Here is a 25151-nt window from a genome sequence, read left to right on the forward strand (position 1 = left end):
GACACGTACACACGTATAAGTAAGACATACGAAACAAAAGATTGTTAAATTTTTATTAATTGTATCGCCAAATTTAAAAACTTGAAACAGAACTTTGTTAACTTGTTTTTACAATACAATAAACTGCAGGATATTTTGTTTTTAAGGTTTCGAAGAAATACAATTATGTTATGCAATATAGCTCTATCATACCTTAAATTTTTAATAGATATGTAGGTACATAAATAAAATATGTTATAAAAAACTTGGAATCTACCATTATCAATAAAGTTTAAAAAAAATACACGTATGAATTATACAATAGAACTTATTTAATATATGCATCAAACATGGGACACTGAAAAAAAAACTAATAAAATAATGACTTCTTTAAAAGAAATAGTAATTTAATTCGGTTTTTTTGGATACGATTACTTAAAGCTTGTCATTCCGATTAGTGAAAAAAACTTGGTTCCGCATGGCATATTTTAAACTCCTAGTACATGTAACAATTTTAAATAAAAAAACGTAATTTTTAATCAAAGTTATACTTAGTAAATACCACTATAAAAGTAATATTTACTAAGTAAAACTTAAATTAAAAATTGTTTGATTTTCCCGCAAAGTGACTGCCGAAACAATTAATGAAATTAAAAAAGTTAAGCTGGTAAAAATATATAAACCGAGAAAAAGTAACGAGTTCCATATCAATCGAGTAACCGAAAAAGTAACGGTTATCCATTAGTCACATCTATATCTTATTGCACAACTCTATGCATTTAGGGATTTTCGACAGACACTTCACCTACTAATTATAAGATATTGATCATTATGATGTTGCACATTCCTACAATTTTAATATTCTTTATGATCTTAATAACACGAGAATTGATATATTATTTTTACATAGTTGTTGTATTAGTAATTCTCAATAAAAACGATAAGTTTTAAAGTCCAATTATTTTGATAAAAAAATGAACGAGTAATCCTAACATTGTGGGCTCTTTTTTTATCACTCAGCGTTATTATAAATGATTCTTCTTTTTGTGCGTCTTCTATTATCAAAAAACCACAGCACGGGCAATTTGAATATTTGTAATATAATTATATAAATATACATATGTATGTGTGAAGGTAAAAAACGCTATTGTTGTCTCATCTGATCGAATCTATGGTGAGACTCAAAAGTCATGCAGCGAATCTGATGTGGTTTTTAAGAAACAACAATGCAAAAATGTTTTGTCTGTTATTTGCGTACAAGGGTTGCAGAAGAGGTGGCGGGTTACTAGAGCAAGGTGACATTGACATTGGTGTTATATAGCTTCGCTAGCATTCCGCATTATGAAACACTTGACGTTACGGGCCGAAAGAACCGGTTAATTAATACAATTACATAAAGCGGCGGCACCTCGCAGCAAGATGTATACAGCCTGTATGGACGGGGATGTCGGGAGGTCGCTTTACGGTCGAGTGCCTCGGTGCTTCACAGTAACGCTGGGCGGAGTGTGAACGGCAGTCGAGTTGCTGGTATACCGCTGCGTCGAAGTCTTCTCAGTGTAATCGGGCGATCGGAAGTGCGGACGTTACTGAAAGCGATCCTCGTCCAATCCCTAACTCGAAACAAAATATTTATTCTAAATATTTTATAATAAAAAAATATCAAGCATAAATCTTGCAATGATAAACTTGTCATAATTATTTTGAGCTGTCAAAGTTGGCATGAACAATATTTTTTCTTCCAAGAAACAATCATTGATTGACGGGTGTCATGTAGGGTTGCTTGTTGAAATATAACGATTTGTCAGACGATGTCACCAGTGTGTTGGCATCCTTAGTTCGAGTCTGAACGCGTTGGACAGTGTCGGATTATTGACAGTGATGGACGCTGAATGACAAGTGACAAGTGAAGAGTTAAGTTATCACGAGGACGATGGAGAGTGTCTACGGGCGCAGCAAGCATCGTCACACCCTCAGCTCCAACTATTACCAGCAGGCGTCGGTGCCTCACCCCCGATCAGGGACACTTCGACCTCAGGTAATATTTCAATTAAAACACATTTAGCATTAACTGACAAGATATTCGTAAGATTTCAATTAAAACACCTTAAGCATCAACTGACAAGATATTTGTAAGATTTTAACTAAAACACCTTTAGCATTAACTGACAAGATATTCGTAAGATTTCAATTAAAACACCTTAAGCATCAACTGACAAGCTATTTGTAAGATTTTAACTAAAACACCTTTAGCATTAACTGACAAGATATTCGTAAGATTTCAATTAAAGCACCTTTAGCATTAACTAACAAGATATTCGTAAGATTTCAATTAAAACACCTTAAGCATTAACTGACAAGATATTCGTGAGAATTCAATTAAAACACCTTAAGCATTAACTGACAAGATATTCGTAAGATTTCAATTAAAACGCCTTTAGCATTAACTGACAATATATTCGTAAGTTTTCAATTAAAACACCTTTAGCATTAACTGACAAGATATTTAACAATATTTTAAGTTAACCCCAATTTATGAATAAAAATACATACTAGATTTAACCTATAATAACTATCGCAAGATATATTAACAAATGCGTCAACGGAGATTAAGTATTTAAAAATATATATTATAATCGTCAGCAAATGCAGGGTAGGGTTTTGTTCGCCATCGATATCTTCAGACTGGTCTGACGTATAGTGGAAAAATCTGTTTTAAAAAGTGTTTTACTAGATTAAATAAATGAGTTTAACACATTATAAATACAAAAACACTCGAGGGTAAATAACCTTGACGGTATTTAAAATAGTTTTTAACCTGAGCTTTTGGTAGAATGTCGTATAAAAGACATATTGATTACCTGCACGCATATAATCAAAAATGTACATATAAATTTCTATGCTGTAACGCAGTATAGAAGTTTAAGATACCTAGCGTAATTTTTTGTTAATAACGATAATAACACGGTATTTCATAAGCTAAAATTACAACGAATTTATCTGCTGTTATTGAGATGGGGTATTTTTTTGTCAATAGATGTTACCGCAAAACAAATATGTATCTATTATTAAATTTACATAAATAATCAATAACATGTGTTCGACTAATTCACATAAAGGTACCTATCTACATATGATCGTATTGATAGTTACAGGGTGCTTTGAACTTTAATTTGTAGATAGATAAAAAAAATATATATATGAATAAATTGTTATAAATCATGTTAATAAAAGCTTATATGTTATAGTTATAAATTCTGAATTGAGAGAATATGAAATAATCAATATCATCTTCTGGGTATCCATAGTAAAGGCACTGCATCGAATCAACATAGTGTAAACTGAAAAATTTGTTATATCATGACGTTGTGATCAGTTCTGCTCTCCTGATATTTCAAAAAAGAAACTCAATATATATTATTTTTTACATCTCATCAAAGATGAAGAAGAATATGGAAGTCTGGGCATTTACGGGGCTGACGACCGTCATAGGCTGGTTTATGTGATCACTTTACACACGTGTAACATTCACCAATTCTACCCATTATTGACAACCACACTACTCAAATTCTTGGAAGTTCTATATGCATGAACCAATTTAGAAACCTTATTCTTGAATCACTAGAACTTCACTACAGACATCTATTGGTGAGATGGAAAGTAGCTTTTTATTGAGCAGAAGCTCTTTCATTAGTATGTGAGGTCCGAATTCTGGATTATAATCACGCACATGAGAAACGCCAGACAGTTTCATTTTTATCATTTAAGCTTATAATTTGACCAAATGATTTATTTAGAACATTTTTAGTGTGTCCAAATACTTGTTTACAAAATCTGGATTATCTCCAATTACAGGAGTTATGTTCATATTATTCTTCTTCATCTTTGATGAGATGTCAAAAAATAATATGAAAATAACTCCTGTAATTGGAGATAATCCAGATTTTGTGAACAAGTATTTGGACACACTCAAAATGTTGTAAACTCAATATACTTTATAAAATACTGATGGAGCATAGGGTTAAGGATATAAATACAATGAGTGTATGCGAATGGAGGAAGAATACTAGGTGAGAATACTAGGTAGAATAAAAGAAGAATAGAACCAATGACTTTGGCATTATGAAGCTCGTGTAAGTTAGACACGGCAATTGAGTGCAAATCTCTTAAAAGTGCTGAGCTTTATTTTATTCAGAAAGAAAAAACATTTTCTAGTCATTTAAAAAAAAATAATCCCATGTATTTTTATCGAAGACCGCACTATTAAATATCTTTCGATAACGAGATTCAAAATGTCTAAATTGTTTAAAATATTTTAAATTTAAGTGTGGTATAAATGTATTAACTTGGTGGTATTCAGCAAGTAAAACTTAAATTAAAAATGTATAGATTACATTTGCTACTGCTAAGTTAAATGATGAATTTATTTAAAATCAACCTAAAATTAAGATTTCGTATACGACACTTCTTCGTCTGAAGTTTGGCCCGTTCATTAAATTAATTTTTTTTTGGAAAATTTTTTAAACATAACATTTTTCACTTTTAAAAAAGCATTTCAAAAGTAAAATTTTAACTTATGCATGTCTCATTAATCATTAAAAATTGTGAATAGTGCTTTAAAAAATATAACCAACATTTTTGTCTAGATGGTCTATGTCTTGTCTTATTTATATCAATCCAATAATTAAAGACCCCTTGATATGATATTTGGTCACGTACATCCTTCAATATTATTCGTTTACTTAGATGTAGTCATTAGTATTGCCATAGTAATTACATACATTTTTAGTATAAAATTTTTAATATGTACATTAAACATTTTTTAATAAATACATACAGTCACTATTTCGTGACAAATCATATCGCTCACTCCTTTCAAGAATAAATCATAAATCAAAAATCGTCAACTTTCAGTTGTGCATGTTTTCAGAATGTCCAGAAAATGTACTATATCCCAGCAAAAGAGGCATATTTTTAACTTAATATTTACCCGCTACAGGGCAAAAAGTGATGTTTTTGCATTTTGAAGAAAAGGTATTGTTTAATATTTTTTTAATTATAGTAAATATTTTTCAAATGGAGAAAAAACCTTCAAGTTTTACCTAAAAAGACCTATTGCACAATAAAAATTCAAAAAGTGGCTTATTATATTGATATTAATTTTTAATATATTTTATTGTATTTTTAAACTTTAAAAACATTCTCCTGAAAAATCAAGTTTTTCGATTTATGACTTTGTTGAAAGGAGTGAGCGATATATGCAATACATAATAATAGCATTATATACAACTTTATATTGATAAGTAATGTTCTTATTCCCTACTAGGCAGGCAACGGAGGTATCTAGAATTCACTACTTCTACTACTACCATCACGCCGTTTCCCCGCAGGGGTAGGCAGAGAGGATGGAACGCCACACTCTTCTGTCCTGACATACACTCTTTGCCTCCTTCACATCCATACATCTAGTCATACATGCCCTCCGATTACGCAGACTTTTGACACCGCCAGATTTTAGGTTCTGATTGATCTGATCATGCCAAGTCTTTTTCGGTCGTCGTCTTTCTGTTTTCCCTCTCACATTCGCCACATATATTTTCTTAGTCATTCTCTCGTTATCCATTCGCTCCACATGTCCTACTTATATAAAAAAAATCTAACCCTTATCTCAACTAATTGTGTTTAAGAAATTGAATCACGTCGAATAAGAGTTATCTGTATCGTTAATTACATGAATGTAAAGTGACAAGTGCAACGCTTCGAGTCCATATCAATAATGGGTACGAGTCCATATCAATAATGAAAAATTACTTGTTTATATTTTGCCCCCCCCTGGGAAAAGACCTCTTTGCTTGGGAGACAAATGCGCTGAAAAGTGCACTCTAAAGCCACACTAAACAAATACTCGTACGTAATACACTTTGACAACATTTAAAACTGTCTAGATCTTAAGAGATACAAGTGAAATAATAAATCCGTGTTATGAAGCTCGTATGCACAATGGCCTATCGCAGTTTACCGTTATTATTCTTCGTGCGTGGTAAAAAATAGTTTTTAGCTTCAAGCCTGTCGGGGCTTGAGCCACCGCATTATGTAAGAACTCCATAAAGAAGAGGAAATGATAACAGTTAAGTTACCAGCGGCTGTGAGAACCGCCATTATATTGTTACAGGCCAGATGGAAACTGGTGGAATTATTATTACTGGTGAATCCACAGTACAAAGGTTGCTTCAATTAAACTATCATGTCTTTATCAACTTAACACTCGTCTATTAATGAAATTCTCGTATATCGCCGCGTAGAAAGACGCTAGTAATTTATTTTATCTGTGAAGTCGTTTTACCCAGAGATATCTCATTCTATTAATGTCTTCCTTCGAGCGCAGAAATGATTACCTTGCTCTGCATTAATCGTATGTGCGGACAGAGCCATTATAAGAAGTGTGCGACAAACTAGGCCGCACAGGGCTTCGCGATTTGTTAAAATTGACCAAAATTTTGGATAGTGACTTCACTTGGGGGGTTGATGCGAATATTTATTAGGAAAATAGGAAATCGTTAAGAAGTTTGAGAAAAAATTATGTTTCATGATAGCCAAATTTCAATTTTATTTAAAAAGATTTTTAATGATCTACCAAGCTGCTTTCTTTTCTTTTTTGGTTTGCTAGTCTCTCAACAGTATAAAATAAAATAAAATATGTTTAAAACAATAATTGTTGATAATTTATGTACCGTAGAATATTACCTCATATATATACACACACATATATATATATATATATATATATATATATATATATATATATATATATATATATATATATATATATATATATATATATATATATATATATATATATATATATATATATATATATATATATATAATGAATGAATAGATCATTATTATTTAAAACATTTCAAAATCTTATTGTTATGCATACAATTATCAATGTTCACCAATTCAAGTTATCAAACAATGCACACAAATATCAAGTCAAGTAAAACGAAAGTAAAAATCAAACAATAAGAATAGGGAACAATGATAATATATAAAACAAAGCAATGAAGAATTCGTGTCTAAAATTTAGTCATAAAGGGCAGCGTGAGTAAGGAACACGTGTAAGGGATTATTGAAATGACATCACATATATTATATTATATAAATAGGTCGGTAAAAATAGTTTTGTTCGCTAGATCACTCAGAACGAGTGTTTATTGTACAACGCTTTATAGAACCTGCTGCCTTTGAAAACCCCTAATGCCTTGATTGGGGTAAACAAAAAGGTGAACAACCTGCATGCCTTCCCTTGTCAAGAATCTGAGAACATAATAAGATATGTGGCTGAGGTTTTTACAATCAGAGAGTTTTTATACACTAACGTATGTACCATTGCCATACAAAAACCTCACGTATACTATGTAAAGTACACATGTTATACGTAGTTATACGAGAAAATGTGAGGAATATTTTGTGAAAACCATTAACATATTATTTTTTTTATTTTTTTTTTATTTTTATTTTTTTATTTTTTTTCCAAAAATACATTTTTGAAATACAAAATAGGTAAATATACAGAACATCTTATATATAACGTTTCTACCTCTCTAATAAAGTAGATACTTGTGTTTAGAGAGGGAGTTCGTTTCACATTTTTTTTTTTTTTTTTATAAACTAAGTAAATTAAAACAAAGTAAATTAAAATAAAAAATAAAAAATTAACAAGGTAAATTCAAAATTAAAAATAAACATTCTTTGGTATGGAGTCTAGGAAGGGGTGAGTCTTAAATATTTTTTAATTTTAGTTTTAAAAGTTTGATAATTTTTTATAGATTTTAAGTTTTCCGGAAGTTTATTATACCTATGTACGTATAATGGTTTAACGCTGCTGTTGTTTTACATCTGTGCAAAATTAAATTATTAGAATATCTAGAGTTACTTGAATTTTGCACTTCAATTGTTTTTTCTTTAAAAGTTTGTAAGATAGCGGCTTTATTAAAAATTTCTTCAATAGTTGGTATATTAAGTTCTTCGAATACTAGTTTTGATGGGTAAGTTCTGGGCTTTTTAAGAATTATTTTTTATTAAAAAAATAAGAATTGTCGCGTCAACCGCTAAGATAAGATATCGTAATTAACTAAAAGATATAATAATATTAGGACGGATGAATCTAATCATTTAACAAAAAATAAGCTGAAATACAAATTTAATCGAGTTGGATTTGCATTTCAGAAAAGTAAATAAAATCAACCGTCTTTCTTTATACGAAATCAAATAATTTATTTACATATTTCTAAAACTATCAGACATGTTTGCACTCTATGTATATAGGCACAAGCGTTGCGTCTGTGTTAGTGCCACATTTGTACTTACTCATGATGTAAGGTCTATTTGTTTTTAAAATTCCGTGAGTATTGATCACTGCAATAAATTGCAGTTATCAAGACTTCCTGAATGCACTGGAGGAACAAATTAATACCCAAAAAAACATTTACTAAACCAAATAATAAGTCTTCAAGGAAAAAAATAAAATCACTCGTCAACGACAGGAGGCTTTAAGAAAAAATATTTAAAAAATTATACAAAATATTAAATTAAATAAACTTGAGGAATCAAAAAAAAAATCAATAAACATTTAATCGATTAACGTTATTATACCCCAAAAATACACGATACTTTTAATAGATTGAATTAAACTGTATAAAGTATACAAATAATTTTATAAAGGAATGATACGTAAAAGAAGTATTATTTTTGATGAAGATAATGTGAGGAAAAGACTAAGAAATCGGTACAAAAAGAATATGCTTTTGAACGTAGTTTGATTCCTAGTTATATGCATCATTTTTCGGAATTTATCTTAGTATACTTACGTTTATAACGAGTTTGAAAATAAAATAACGCCATCTAATTTTAATTTTATACATTAAGGAAATTAGATTAATTAAATTCATAATTAACGTAATTAATTCATAATTAAGTTTCACCTCTGTAAATACGATTGGCTTTTGATAATACTGTATGAAAGTCTTAGAAAAGATATATCGATTAGTTTCCTTAAATTAGATACTGAACCTTGAAGTTTATCAATTAAAATATAACGGCAATACTGAAGACTTAGCTTCAACGGATGTCGTTAACCCGGAGATTGTACGAGTTGTGTATCTTTTGAAGTTACGAGTACTTTATTTTTTGCTTCTCTGCATCCGTAGAATAATATTTCAAGCTTACATTAGCTTATAACACGATTTCACTCAATGTTTTAGACAATTTTTCCATGGTAAATGATGAATGAGGGTGCTTAAAAACAAAATGAGACGAAAAATTATTTTATAGAAATTATTCTCTATGGGATGGATCACCAAAAAACCATTAAAAATAAGAATTCCACAAATTTATTCATATTGTTCTGACATATTTTCACCAAATTTTGAATCGTATGCAAAAACATATCTGTATACCTACAGCTTTTTAGTAAAAAAATAATTAATTATTACCAATATGAAATAAAATCATAAATTCAATTATAATATAAGTACAAGTTACTTCGGTTGTTTTTTTTTATTGTTTTATACAGATCGAAATCACATTCCAGGTACGTCCCTTAACAAATTATAAGTAAGTAATTTTATTTAAAAAAAACTTATTTTAAAAAAAGAGTTTTTTTTTCGGCATGGAATGCAATATTGTCTTTAACGTTTATTTAGATACCTACACGAAAAAATGTTTTGATTAACGAGTGTTTCATATAACGAGTAAGATTCTAGAACGAATAAATCTCGTTATAAAATACTGGTTCAAACCCCAAACGGAGTTTTATTTCAGGTAAATATTGAGCTGTGATTTTTCTGTTTACAAATTTAAAATAAATAGGATCCGTAAGGAGCTCATATGTATAATAAATTAATATATTTACCTACACAACACGCAAAGTGACTCATTCATATTTTTTCGTTACTCCATTTTATATATTTTTTATAAATCTTAAGACATAATATACTTAAGCCAGTAATTATTCACCAATGACGCTTCCCCGCCGAGTCTGAGCCTATCATCAGTTATCTCATAGCATGTCGTGACGACAAATCATCTTTTGTTTGCCGTATGCTTGTTAACATGAAATAAAAATCCTTTTGATTAATGCCATAAAGCCCATTACATCTTATTTGATACGAAGAAGTGACAAAAAAACATTGAAATTTTATAATATACCCGATATTTACTGGATTTTTTTTATTGTCACGTTTTATTATATTTTTTACAAAATTTGTCATCAGATCTAAACAGTTTTTTAAGCTGTTTAAAAAAATGTTCGTTCTACATGACGTTCATTGAATATGTTTTTTATTGTTCTTAAACCATCATTTAAAAAAGTCTTATAAGTATTTTTTTTAATGCAAGTTTATTATTTTATTTCATTTAATTATAAAATATGTATTGATAGAGCCACATAGAAATGTATGTGTAATTTATAGTTTATAGTAAGAGTTTAAAACAACTTTTTTACAATATCCATTGTTAGAATCACACTAGAAAGAGGAATTCACTAAAAAAATATTTGTTAAATTTATATATAAATTTTATACTAGTATGAATATGCTGTTTTTATTTAAAAATTCAATGGGATATATTTTTTAAAACTTGTATTACTCTATTTAAATCTATTTGGTGGATATGTAAATACGAAAAGTTAAATATTACAGACACCTATTATGATGATTGTTTTACTCACAACTTTGCGATTTTTTCAAATTGTAACTTATTTTTGAAATTATTTTTTTAAAAACGATTATTAAAATTAGCGCTATTGTTGATACACTAATCTATGTTTAAAATTCTGTTAACGATAAATATCCTGACAATATTCAACAAAAAAACATTAAGACTAACTCAACTAGAATTATCTCAGATGATAATAACAGTTATCATTTTATTTATCAGTTTATTGAACTTTGTTGTGTTTAAAATAAATGCATGACTATTACATTCTTTAAATATTGAAGTGGATTAATATATCATGCCCCAATTAAAATTAAAATATTAATCTGCGTTTTCGTTACCTTTAATAATCGGCTACAATAAAACAAATAAAAAACATGGTATAATGAATACACAATATATTTCATATGAACTGATATTAAGTACCATAGCAATGTTACTAATTGGTGGATGCTGTAACTGGTGAGCTATACACACCAAGATCCTTTGTACGCTGAGATAAAACGTTGTTCTCACCTGTCGTTTTACCGACGCATCTTCCCTCACAAGATCAAGGCATTGTACAAGTAATATAACTAGCTTATTCAGTTGTAACAAACCAGTTTATATTTCAATAAAAAAAACGTATACTCGTATTATTCAAGTGTTTTTTGTTTGTAAATGAGTGTGAACTTCAAAATAATTTAACACTCTGAACATTCTCATTTCAATCTTGTCGCGAATGTAATTAAATTATCTTGAATTTTAGTTAACTTTTATGGTAAAAAACGTCAATGAAAAATTATATTTCATAAATTGATTCAGCAATTCTATGTGGTTAAATCTATCCATTTTTAATCAATGTTTTACTTGGTAAATACCACTATTTCTTAAAATCTACTGTGACACGTGTTTCGATGCCGCATCATTTTACCGCATCACTTTTTTTTCATTCATCAAAAACATACGGTGTTGAAAATGATGCGGAATGCATCGAAACACGTCTCACAATAGATTTTTAGAAAAAGTTGTATTTACTAAGTAAAACTTAAATTAAATATATATATATAAATATATATTATTTTAAAATTGTAATAGGAAGATAATTTAGACACGTCACGACATATAATTTACGTTTTGTTACTTTTGATTTCATCTGCCGATGGTTACGAATACCTGAAGATGATCCGGCTCCCGCCCGACTATCGCTGATGCGATGTTCTTGCTTGGCTTTAATAGGCTACCAATCTCCTTGCTTTGGGAATGTTCCCAGATCCCGGGTACCGAGTTGTGAGTGCAGACTGCAGACAGCAAGAACTTGCACGTCTCCTAACTGCCTAGCGACAAGTGACTAGCGACTAGCAACTACATAGACGCAGCTAGCGAAAGAAAGGCCATTGCCATTTCTCAGTTCCGAGGGGGGTTCCGATAAATATTGCGTTTTTAATTAATTCATTTATTAAGTCTCCATTCGTTTACGAGTGTTTTCAAACTTACTTGGTACTAATAAATTACACATCAGGAAGTTTGTTTGAGTTTCAACGTTATTCAACGTATTTTTTCTGTATTATTAGATTAAAACCAATATTTTCAGCTTTTCCACTTTATTTTTATTTGATTTATTTATCATCAGACTGGTGTGATGATGTCGGTAAAGACGAAACCTGGTCGCTGGTCAAATAAAAATAAAGTGGAAAAGCTAAAAATATTGGTTTTAATCTAATAATATATTAAAATGCAATTCCATCACGAAGTGTCAGTGGATAGTATTTTTTCTTATAATTTTGTACTTAAACATAGTCAGATCTTATCTGGTTATGTTATGTTGAAATTATATACACATACTCGTATTTTTAAAAGTAAAAATTAGCATTATTTCACTTGGAAGCAGAATGCACAGGATATATAAATAAATATGTTATACATAACCTTTATTTTAACGATTTAATTGACCTTTAGTTAGTTTTATTTAATGATGAATTAATTTGGGGGGAGTAATTTTTTTTTTCAACAAAAAAATACACACGCAAACTCACATACACACATACACACACACACAAAAGATTAAAACGATTAAACATGCGTCAATACTGAATATGAATTTAAACATTTTTTTTACTGAATGGCATTTTCTTTTTTTTGGCATTGAGGTTTCGACGGATTTGGGAATCAAAGAAAAATAATGAACTAAAGCAGTTGCAATTTTATATTATTTGATAATCATGTATTGATTCTAAGAAGCATATCAGGTAAGAGTCTTCGACATAGAATAAGAAACGCCAGGATCAGGGAAATATGCGAGATCGAAGATGTCGTTAGGTGAGGAAGGCAACGAAGGAGACAAAGGTATGCGCATGTGAGGAGAATGGAACCATCCAGAATCTCCCACATCGCACTGTACGGCCAACCCCTTAGTAGACGACTCCTGGGCAGACCGCTAAAGAGATGGATCGACATGCAGAAGGTTAATCCTTCTTAAAAACAGGCCACAAGGCCTACACCAAGAAGAAGAAGATTAAAATATAAATCAGGTTGTAATTTGACTTCTCAATTAGTTCAAGCATTGAACGTTTCGAATATCTTCATGAATTTTTATTGGAGATCATTACCGAAGCACGCACTGTTATATTTGCAAGAAAAAAAATATATAGGCATTTTGAATCTGTGTCAAAAACATTTTTGAGCGTAAGAAGTGCAGTTGAGTATAAAGTAGCTACCAGCGAGCGGTAAAGTGACTCCAGAGAAGACAATAACCCAAATAAACAAGCTGTGTAAAGCGGTACTTTGACGTACTTAAGTAAGTACTAAAACAGTATCGTTATCATTATGTCAAAGTACGTAATAATACGTCATAGAAAGTAGAAAGTTGAAATATAAAGCCGGTAGGTGTAATACAAAGAATGATATGCCGTAATACAAATATACCAACATAGATGACGAATTGATTTGTAATATATAAGAGTACATTTGATTGGGTTTTCTACGTGAAAATGCTTACATACCTACATATATCACTCACTCCTTTCAACAACGTCACATATCAAAAATCGTCAATTTTCAGATGTGCATGTTTTCGGAATGTCTAGAAAATTTACTATATCCCAGCAAAAGTGGCATATTTTTAACTTAATATTTCACCGCTACAGGACAGAAAGTGTTGTTTTAGCATTTTGAATAAAATGTATTGTTTATTTATTTTTTTAAATAAACTAAATATTTTTCAAATGGAGAAAAAACTTTCAAGTTTTACCTAAAAAGATCTGTTGTACAACAAAAAGTTTAATACGTGGCTTGATATTTATTTTTAATACATTTGATTTTATTCTCAAACTTGAAAAAGGTTCACCTGAAAAATCAATTTTTTTTGATATATGACGTTGTTGAAAGGAGTGAGCGTTATACGTAATCCTCTTAACCATAAGGCGGGATAGTCGATAGCCCGCAACTTAAATTTCTTCAAACCCAGGTAACATTGAACTTAATTATTTTTTGTTGTTGCGTAAAACAGTTTGTGTATTGAAAAAATATGTGAAGAAATAAACATTTTGTTTTTAAAAAGAATAGAGTTATTCGAAGGTATGGAGTTAATTTTTTTTAAATATAAGATTAAAATATTAAATTATCAACAAAGAAAATGATTACCAATGATATTCTTTAAAAAATTGAGCGCGGATACACGTATGGCTATTCGCGTAGCCGATCGCTTACTGAATTGTATGTTAGCGAGTACCTACCCCCTTTAAGAAAAATATATCTGATTTTGATCAGTTTATCTTTGTATTTTTTTAGATACATTTTAAAGTGTGTAAATCAGTTGTTATTAATGAATAGTCGGAATGGACAATAAAAGTTAAATCAGCGGACCAAAATCTAATTCATAAAATATCAATCTTTTGTGCATTAAAATAATATTAAACATTTCATATTATGAATGAAAAAACCTATTTTCTCTTTCAAGGACAGGTATTTAGTATTAACAAAAGTATCGGTACATAGCATAATGACATTGACATTATTAATGCATTTGCTTTCACGTTCATTGCTCATGCCTTGAACTTGCGAGCACACAGACCGAGTTCCCATTTCCTATTGAAATATAATAATAATAATCTATTACAAATACCCAACACCGTTCGTCATCTTTTGATTACCGAGAATATTCAACAATGGCTATAATCTGAATCCATAATGATTGTATAATTTTAATCCGTTACATCAAAGGCGAGGGAAACTGTGTCAAAAGCTGACATATTTCCGTGTGCAAACACACGGTAAATAAATGGTGTATGCTAATAAATTGTAAACACGATCAATTACCGATTGTACTGCATTTACGAACGTCGCAAAAAATTTTGTTGGTGTGGTAAATGGAAATTTAATATTCATTTACTAAAAACTTATACATCCATAGATACTAAAATGTACAGGTATAATATTTTGTCAAAATATTTGAGAATTTTGCGAATATTTTCTCAGTACAATGAACTTTAACACTATAATTTGTACGATTTTAAATGGTTAGTATGTATTCATACATATTTTCACCAATTTAATCATTTAGCATAACGTACGCGTCGGCTGTCCAAACTCAAAACACAGTAAGGGACATTTTTTTTGCAGTACGTTTTTTTTTGCATTTTTGGACTGAGTAGATTCTACTTAGTCCGAAGATGCAAAAAAAACGTACTACAAAAAAATGTCCCTTACTGTGTTTTTAAGTTTGTTATTAAATTATTTCCTGAATGTTTTTCGAAAATACTTTGTGGCACATTTCATGAACTCTGTAAAATTAAACAGCTTTGTTTAAGCCACTTTTTTATTATAAGTACACTTTAACCTACCGGTTTCGACAAGAACCTTGTCATCATCAGGGTTTATTAAATTCTAAAACATTAAAATACTCATAATAAATCACATTCCCCTACCAAAATCTAAATACTTTTAGGATTAGCTTATAGTTTGACTAGATTATTTACTAACAACATTTTGAGAGTGTTCAAATACATATTCACAAATCCAATAACTTGTTATTTATCTATATTGAGATGTCAAAAAATAATATGATAAATAACTCCTATAATTGGAGATAATCCAGATTTGTGAACAAGTGTTTGGACACACTCAAAATGCTGTTAATATTAATATTGGTAGGAATATATCAATTGATCATCACTGCATTAACAAGGCTTTCATTATGTGCAGTTGCCAGAATACAATGATTGCAGAATGGCGACTTTGACAGCTAGTACCGTTAGCCTTGTGCACCTATTATTATCTTTACTTTGTAAATAGCTATCATACACTGAGATCTTAAAATAAATGACTGAGGCTCAAATTGTTTGAGACACACAGTTCTTGTCAGGTTTTAACTGTACATTGAATGCTCATATTATTATTAGTAATGACGGCTTTAACTACGACAATGTTACGATAGCATTTCTTTACCAAGTAACGCCCTTTTGCGTCATGTGAACACGTTGATTCAATATTATTTATCAAATCTTCACCGTTCTCACCCAAAGCCGTAGTAAAAAAGAGTTTTTTACACACACATATATATAGTATGTATGTGTTTATTTAAATATATATGTATATATATATATATATATATATATATATATATATATATATATATATATATATATATGTATATATATATATATATATATATATATATATATATATATATATATATATTTATTTATAAATAGCCACATATATATTTTTCTCAAAATATATTACAAACATAAGTCAAATTTACGTATAATATTCCCGATGAGTAATTTATATTTCTCATTTTGGGACATGGGATTAAGGTTAACAAGACTGGAACACAAATAGTAAAGTAACATTTTTTTTTAAACAACCAAAACTAATACATGGCAAAATATAAAAACAATAAACAGGTATAATAAATAGGCATTAGAAGTATATTTAAAAGAAATTAATGAGAAAAACATAATGAAAGAAGCATATTTAAAATAAACAAATGAGAAAATATAAAAAAACGTAAAGTAAAAACAAAATAAGAGAATTTGACTAATCACTACATACATGTATATATCTTTTCATAAAGTATTATTATAAATTACACTTCTTCATTACTAAATGTATTTACCTCAAGCCGGACTTCCTAATATGAGATTTTCAATATTTCTTAGGTTATTTTTGCCATTGCCGTGAATCAAACAGCAGAGTATGTTTAAAATATTTTATTATATAATATGGTATGACATGAAAAAATTTATCAACAGTTCCATCATTAAAAAAATAGTAAACAGCTATATGAAAATAAACATTAAGAATATTGAGATGAAGAAGAATATGGAAGTCTGGGCATTTACGGGGCTGACGACCGTCATAGGCTGGTTTAAGTGATCACTTTACACACGTGTAACATTTACCAATTCTACCCATTATTGACAACCACACTACTCAAATTCTTGGAAGTTCTATATATATGAACCAATTTAGAAACCTTGTTCATGAATCACTAGAACTTCACTAGAGACATCTATTGGTGAGATGTAAAGAAGCTCTTTATTAAGCAGAAACTCTTATATTAGTATGTGAGATCCGAATCCTGGATTATAATCACACACATGAGAAACGCCAGAAAATACCATTTTCATTTTTATTATTAAGCTTATAATTTGACCAGATAATTTATTTACAACATTTTGAGTGTGTCATATATATGCAATAACTCCTGTAATTGGAGATAATCCAGATTTTGTTAACAAGTATTTGGACACACTCAAAATGTTGTAAAAATTATGAATGATTAAGTGGTAAAAAAATAAACTAAAAAAAAAAATATTAGCAAAGAATTAAATTTTTAACTCATTAATTTTTTTATGTGTTCGAGTGAAACGGAAGAAATAAACCTTTAAAAAATGTTATTTTAATATATTCCTGACCCTCAATATTTAAGGATGGTTGAGAGTCTGATATAATAATAGGAAATCGTAAATCTCGACTTTTCACAGAACGCTGCATTAGTAAACAGACGTTAGAAATGATTATCATAATCTTGTTTTTGATTATTTATTCATCACGCATCACTAGTCTCGCGGACACGTACAACGCACAAAAGATAAATCTCTTTTTGGCCCACATAGGCCAACTCCCACCAGTAGCGAATCTGGGTTATTTTTGCCCGAAGCATTTGTTCATATATGGATGCCTTGAAATTAATTTTCCAGTAAAATGTATTGGGGGTGTACCAGTATATTAAATTATTCATTTTTATTGTTGACGGAATGTATAACGTGTCTATTGAATTTAGAACAGTGGTCTAGAGACTTTTCTACTCGCATGACACTAGTCTGCGATCAGTTTTGAATTTACGAATTCGATTGATTGCATAGAAAGATCAATGGCGCGCAACACTCAGACACAATGAAACACTTCAAACATCTAAGCGAGCAGCATTGTAATCACATACTATGTAATTATAATCCAGGATTCGGACCTCAAATACAAATGAAAGAGTTTTTGCTAAATAAAAAGCTTTTCATCTCACCAATAGAAGTATCTAGTGAAACTCTGGTGATTCAAGCACTATGTTTCAAAATGGAACCGTATATATAGAAATTCCAAGAATGTATCAATCATGGGAAAGAAGAGTGTTACGCGTATGTAAAGTGATCACTTAAACCAGCCTATGATGGTCGTAAGCCCCGTTAATACCCAGAATTCCTTATTCTCCTTCATCCATGTAGAGATGTCAAAAAAATAAAAGCAGCATTATGTTTGATTTGTCTGATTCAAAGTTTGTTGAGCAAGGAAATTCTATAATACATAGGTATTATTTAAATGAAAATATGCAAAGAAAATTTTTTATTTAATTTTATAATTATTATTTTATCATTAATTTCAAATTAGGAAACAATATTTATTTATGATAACAATATTAAATATTTAAGAAATATTAATGTTTTAATAGTAATTAAAACATAAATGTGGAATTGTTTAATTGGCTTTATTATTATTAATATGACTATTTTTGTTTATGTAATGTAATGTTTATTATTGTAAATGTAACTATTTTTTATTGTATATTTTTTTTATGTAAAGCTGTACAATTCCCGAACAAATAAAATAAATACATAAATTTCAAATGATTATATTCGTTTTGGGATCATTCTTTATCCGGGGTCCTGAAGGTACCGCTTCAATAACTTCTATCTAGATCCGCCACTGTTTTAATCATGGCAATATTATTTTCGTCAGACAGGCTGGCTGGTCTATTATTATTCCGTGAGCATTACTCTAAGCCCCAAGTCTCGATAGCTCTGATTTTATCGTTCAAAAATGTAGTCTCCTAAAAGTACCGTAACGGACAGCGTCCTTGACCGCCATCGTCCTACTTCTTATCCTGAGACTCTTGTCACATAAGTATCTCTTAATACTGGCCGGTAAAAGTCAAACCCGCCCATGTTCTGTATATTATTTTTAAATTGTCCTTTAATTCATATTCACGGTTAAACAAAGCATTAAAGTAAATATTACTAAAATCATGTATATTTTTCGATAAAAAAAATCAGTATATTATTTATTGATTCAACTAATGCTTTGAGTTAATACTTTGTGGAATACTATATCGATTATTGAAAAAAAAATAGACACTCGTATAATACCACTTATTAAGTTTTATTTCATCACACACTAGAAATGCATTATTATTGTTAGTTTTAGTGATTATTATTATAATTAGTTTTACTAATAGTCGATGAAAACAACTGTACTTTTCGAAACTAGTCGTGTTTAATGAAATAAAACTCAATAAGTGGTATTAAACAAGTGTTTTTTTTCCATAATAATATTCTAGCATTAAAAGAGTTCAAGCATTCGATTATAAATTATATGAATAGATCACATATGATGAAGTACAGATAATTATTGCTATATGGGAAATGAATTGGAAAAGGAGCAGCATGTATTATAAATTAAATAAAGGAATAGGAGAATTTTAGTAAGAGCTATGGCACTTGAGGTTGCATATTATTAGTCACAGAAGTATGCAGAAATCCTTTGAAGTAAAATTTATATGTACAATTGTATACGAGTATATAAACAAATTTATAAATTTAATAAAAAAAAATTATAGTTCAATGAAAACGTGTTTTTTTTGGACCAATGCAGTTTTAATATGAACTATATAGATATAAGCAGTTGATGTTAAAAAAATATTTTGGATTATTCATACATGGGACTCACAACGAGTCTTTTTCTGTAGCAAAAATATGGGTGTTAGTTCGTTTTGGCTCGTATAAAACATTTTTATTTATTTACTTATAATCCAAATCCCCCAACATTAAAAAAGGTTATGAGTGGACATAGGCGCATTTGATATTTACCGGCTCAAATTATTACCGGTTTAATCCAGAGCCAGGTCGCCTCTCCTTTTGGGACCCAAAAAACTTGACCAGTGTTGAGATTGTATTTTTTTATTGAATATAATTGATCCACTATTACGAATTAAGATATAGATATCTATTTTTTAAAGATTAATTAAAGGAGATATTTAGTATACACGTTAAATTTAAAAGATAGGCTTTTGTCTTTGCAGCAACTTATTGCCTCTTACAGATGAGAGATTTTTCTGCCTTCTCTTTTAACTGGTCCACGTCACTCCATCTTATTTTCCCTATGCTTTAAATATTATATTTTTCCCTTTATTATTGTTATCATTAGGTCATGTCTTATCATATTCCCTCTTGAGTGTATGATTATTATCATTAGATTTTTAATAGATTTATAATGCCAAGAAAGCAGGTACGTAGATGAGTACATCCATTGGAAAATGGTAAAAATCATCATGTTATACACAGAACTGTCTACTTATATGATCCGACGATTTAGTTAAATTGATTTGAATTATTATTATTAATACCTATATTGATTTTTTTCTTCTTTTTCTAACCCTTATCCACACTCAATGGCACATAGAAGCAATGTTATCTTGATCGTTAAATACACAAAGGAAAGGTGAACAGTTTTCCGCTGCAGGTGCCAGTCTAGGGTCATAATAAATAAAATATTATACCCTTTCGGGAATCGAACCCAGGACCTCCAGCATGGCAGCCTAGCGCGCTAACCACTACACTATGGAGGTGGACAATTTTTTTTTACAAATGGTTAATTGAGTTAGTATATAAGAGGGATATTATCTAATGATCAATAATTTCAAACGTTACATAGCTGTTTCTTATATGCTTACAAACATACAGATTTCTATACAAAATGTACTGCAGGTACTATAAGATATTACATTATCATATGTAATGTATGTTTTATCATAATAAAACCCATTAGAAATAAAATGCCTTAAATTCGAGTTTTTATTATTCACGCATTATTTATATGGGTTCCTCCCACACAAGCTGGTTTCTGTATATATACCTAAATCTAAAAACCCAACCTAAACCATTTTAAGTTTTGTTGAACCTTTGTTGTATGTTGTATGTAGCTGATGCAAATAACACGAATCTTCCTTTACGTATCCTCAATCCATTATCCAAACGACTCGTTAATGAACTAAATCCCGCGAGGTTCTGTGTATGCGCTTAGTCTTCTGCCAATATTTAGCCGAAGGGTAAGGAAGATATAAAATACATTTTGTTGCAATCAAAATAAAAGCAAAAAATAACAGGAACTTTTTTCAGCTGTTTGTTAACTCAAATAAGAAATGTGAGAGTAATGAGCATAAATTTGTGGCTCCCAAACTTTTATGTTGGACGAATAAGATGTTTTTTGTTTATTTTGAATAAATAATAATCGATTTATATTATCACACTTCGTGATGGAATTGCATTTTAATATATTATTAGATTAAAACTTTTCCACTTTATTTTTATTTGACCAGCGGCCGGGTTTCGTCGTTACCGACATCCCGGTACCCGACGAAACCCGGTCGCTGGTCAAATAAAAATGAAGTGGAAAAGCTAAAAATATTGGTTTTAATCTAATAATATATTAAATAATAATCATAATATAAATTTTATTTGAAGCTCTAACTTTGTGATTTTCCATTTTATAATTAAAATGTAACTTTAATCATTTAATCATTATAGTGATTTAAAAACGACGTTACAGTTTAATAATAAAATAATAATCAATAAGTATGGATTAAGTTATTATTTAAAAACATAATTTTTCACGGGAACAGTCCGAGGGTATATGTACATATCGTAGTCGTACAGGAGAAAGTGACTAACTAACAAATTGTAAAATGTTCAGGAGGGCCATTTAAGCCACTATTGCTTGGCAAGAAAATAAATATCAATGCATTTAGTCATTTAAACAAGTCAGTATATTATACTTCCAAGTTTAAAATCCTTTGGGATTTTTTCCAGGGCAATATTAATCCAGTAAGATATCAAATAGTCAAGACCACGTTTTTGTAAGAAATGCACTTGGTCACTTTCTCCTGTATGACTACGATATGTACATAGAAGTTAAAATTGTTAATTAGGTGTGTTTCAATGTTCAATTATTCATTTGGTCGATTAATTGAAATTGACGTATGTACCCCTAGATTAACAAATATATATCTATCCTAATTTGGTAAAATACTGGCGCGAAATAACTCCATTTCTAATAAACTATAATATACGAGTGTAATATGAGTCCTTCTACAAGAAACAATTGAGGAGTACTTTTGATACTGTGATATACTATTTTAGATTTTAAGGTAATTGATACCTAAAGTAAAAAAAGCACAAGGAAAAAATAAATTTAAAATCAGACGCTTGTTTATACTACTAGAGTTTTATATTTTAAACTATAAATAATTGTTTTGGAAGTTACAGCTGCTTCCATCTACAGTTATAAATATAAAGTTATATTTTATATTTATACCTGTTGACGGAAAGATCTATAGCTTCCTAAACTAGTTCTTATAAATTATAAAACTCAAGCAGTATGAAACAAGTGTTTTATTTTTAATTTCTTCAAGTCATACCAAATAGTGAAAATCGAAACAATAAATAGGAAAAAAATACATAATAATTTTGGAAATGAAAATGGAAATTAACAATAACTAAATATTAATCAAACAAATTTCAGAAATTTTGAATTAAGTAGGTACAACATATGTTGTATATAAAAGATAAATAGTATTTAGAGAGTATATTAAAATATGGTAAAACTGAGTAGAAATAAAAAGGAGTAAAAATTATGGACATAAAAATAGGGTAAAGTAGGAGAGAACTATATAAAAATAGGGTAAAGTAGGAGAAAACTGTATAAAAATAGGGTAAAGTAGGAGAGAATTACATAAAAATAGGGTAAAAACTATTTTACTCAAGCTTGGGCGGCAAGCCCGTGGGCGCAGTGGGTTAAGCGAACTGAGTCGCTTTCCTCAAACCCCACTATCGGGTCATTGTCACGGCCGACCGTGCCAACTACATAAATGTAAATGTACATGTAAATACCCAGGGCGAGGGCGGCTCTCGGGCGGCTCGTCCGTCTCCGTGGGAGGACTGGGTCATCAGGACCCTAGTATCGGGTCATTGTCGTCGTAAACCAGCTCAACAATTCGACGCGATAAAACTAATTTATGCACCCAAGTGGGTGGACAGGTTTCGCAGAGCATGCGAGTAATGGATGATCGATTTGGAATGCATTTTATTTATTAGAGATTTTAATATATAAATTAATTTCAAACATACAATTTTATTTGATTTTTTTTTATAATTTATGATTGAAGCACTATGATTAAGGTTTTGCATTTTATTTTTGTCTGACCCCTCTCCGCACCCAACCAAAGGGCATCACATCGGCTTAAGGCAGTGTTATCTTAATCGTTAATTTAAGTAATCGTAGAAAGGAGTGAAGTTAATTTTGATGGTGAAAATCAATCTTTTCGACTATTTAATTAACATTTATTTATAACATATCTAGTTTTTAAAGACATTCATATTAAATGGTGCACTCCTATTACATATATGAGGTATGAGTAAAACAATGGACTTATGATATGGCGAATGTAACTAACTAACTAACTAACTAACCATCACGCCGCTTCCCCGCAGGGGTAGGCAGAGAGAATAGAGCGCCACACCACTCTGTCCTTGCAAACATTCTTCGCCTCCTACACGTTCATGCATCTCCTCATACATACCCGCCGATTGTTACGACTCCTAACCTGACCACTTTCAAGTATTTGGCATACCTGATCGTGCCATGTTTTTCTCGGTCTTCCTCTGCTTCTTTTCCCGCTAACATTCGCCTCATAAATTTGTTTTACCGTTCTTTCCTCACTCATTCGTAACTTCCGAATATAATTATGATAAACATATATATTTTTGAACTAAAGATCGATACTCCATGTTTAAAAATATATAAAATTTTCAAAAATGTATTTCATTGACTAAGAATAAAATACAAGCATCTGCTACTAATCAGAGCTTTATAATGTTTTATTTTAATTTTATTATACATGGTTAGTAATATTAAAAGTAATTTATCCGTACTTATTTATTCCATTTGTTATATATCTATATGTAATATATACCACAGAACTTACATATACCCGTCTTCCGCGTCACCACAGATATTTAAACGTTTTTGTATACACAATTTTGGTAATGGATCTCTCTTAATGATGGAGACACTTGTAAAAATGTTTTAATATAGTATTATTAAGTTAGTCTAAAATGTCATCATATTTATTACGTCGATCGTAAATTAGGACAGTCCTCGATCGAGAAATTTGCAAAATGTGTGTGGGAGTTCTGAGCGGAGAAAAAGTTGTTTGAATAAACAAAACTAACCTGAAAACATCGTGAATTGGTGGTAGAATATAATACATGTAATTATTATAAATAATATAATTATCACTTTGAATAATACAATTTGAATATGAGTGAATTCTGATATTCGGAATTCTGGTAGAATAATACGCCTTCCTTATTATTGGCGTGAGTAACTGATCGTAAACTGAACGTTTATTGCACATAGGTGTGATTGGAAATTTAAAATCATTTCTCGGAACTCCTACACGGGATGAATAAGGAATAACTTTCCCTGAATATTTTTACAATTAAAAGTTGTACATATATATGCAGAGGAGAGATCTGATGCATAACACGTCGCTCACTCCTTTCAAGAACGTCATAAATAAAAAATCATCAATTTTCAGTTGAGTATGTTTTCGCAATGCCCAGAAAATGTACTATATCCCAGCAAAATAGGCATATTTTTAACTTAATATTTACCCGCCACAGGGAAGAAAGTGTTGTTTTACATTTTGAAGAGAATGTATTGTTTAATTATTTTTTGAAATAAACTAAATATATTTCAAATGGAGAAATAACCTTCAGGTTTCACCTAAAAAGATCTGTTGCACAGTAAAAAGTTCAATAAGTGGCTTGATATTTATTTTTAATACATTGTATTATATTTTTAAACTTTAAAAACGTTCTCCTGAAAAATTAAGTTTTTTGATTTATGACGTTCTTGAAAGGAGT

The 25151-nt window shown here is 29.9% G+C and overlaps 1 protein-coding gene and 1 long non-coding RNA gene across 3 annotated transcripts in view; one reads left to right on the forward strand and one right to left on the reverse strand.

Annotated features, from left to right (window-relative positions):
* The window catches only part of LOC148307404 (uncharacterized), a 164124-nt gene that overhangs the window by 104622 nt on the left and 34351 nt on the right, over positions 1-25151 (reverse strand). The gene's annotated exons all lie outside the window — the stretch shown is intronic.
* The window catches only part of LOC148307407 (uncharacterized), a 133078-nt gene continuing 109391 nt past the window's right edge, over positions 1465-25151 (forward strand). For both annotated transcript variants that reach the window (XM_088263444.1, XM_088263445.1), the window contains exon 1: positions 1465-2014. In XM_088263444.1, coding sequence (XP_088119570.1) covers positions 1910-2014 — 105 coding nt within the window. In that variant the 5' untranslated portion in view covers positions 1465-1909. The remainder of the gene's footprint in view (positions 2015-25151) is intronic.

The sequence above is a fragment of the Brachycentrus maculatus genome, unplaced genomic scaffold (genome assembly GCF_059751285.1).
Source record: "Brachycentrus maculatus isolate JH-2025_06_01 unplaced genomic scaffold, ASM5975128v1 h1tg000199l, whole genome shotgun sequence".
Classification (NCBI taxonomy): Eukaryota; Metazoa; Arthropoda; class Insecta; order Trichoptera; family Brachycentridae; genus Brachycentrus; species Brachycentrus maculatus.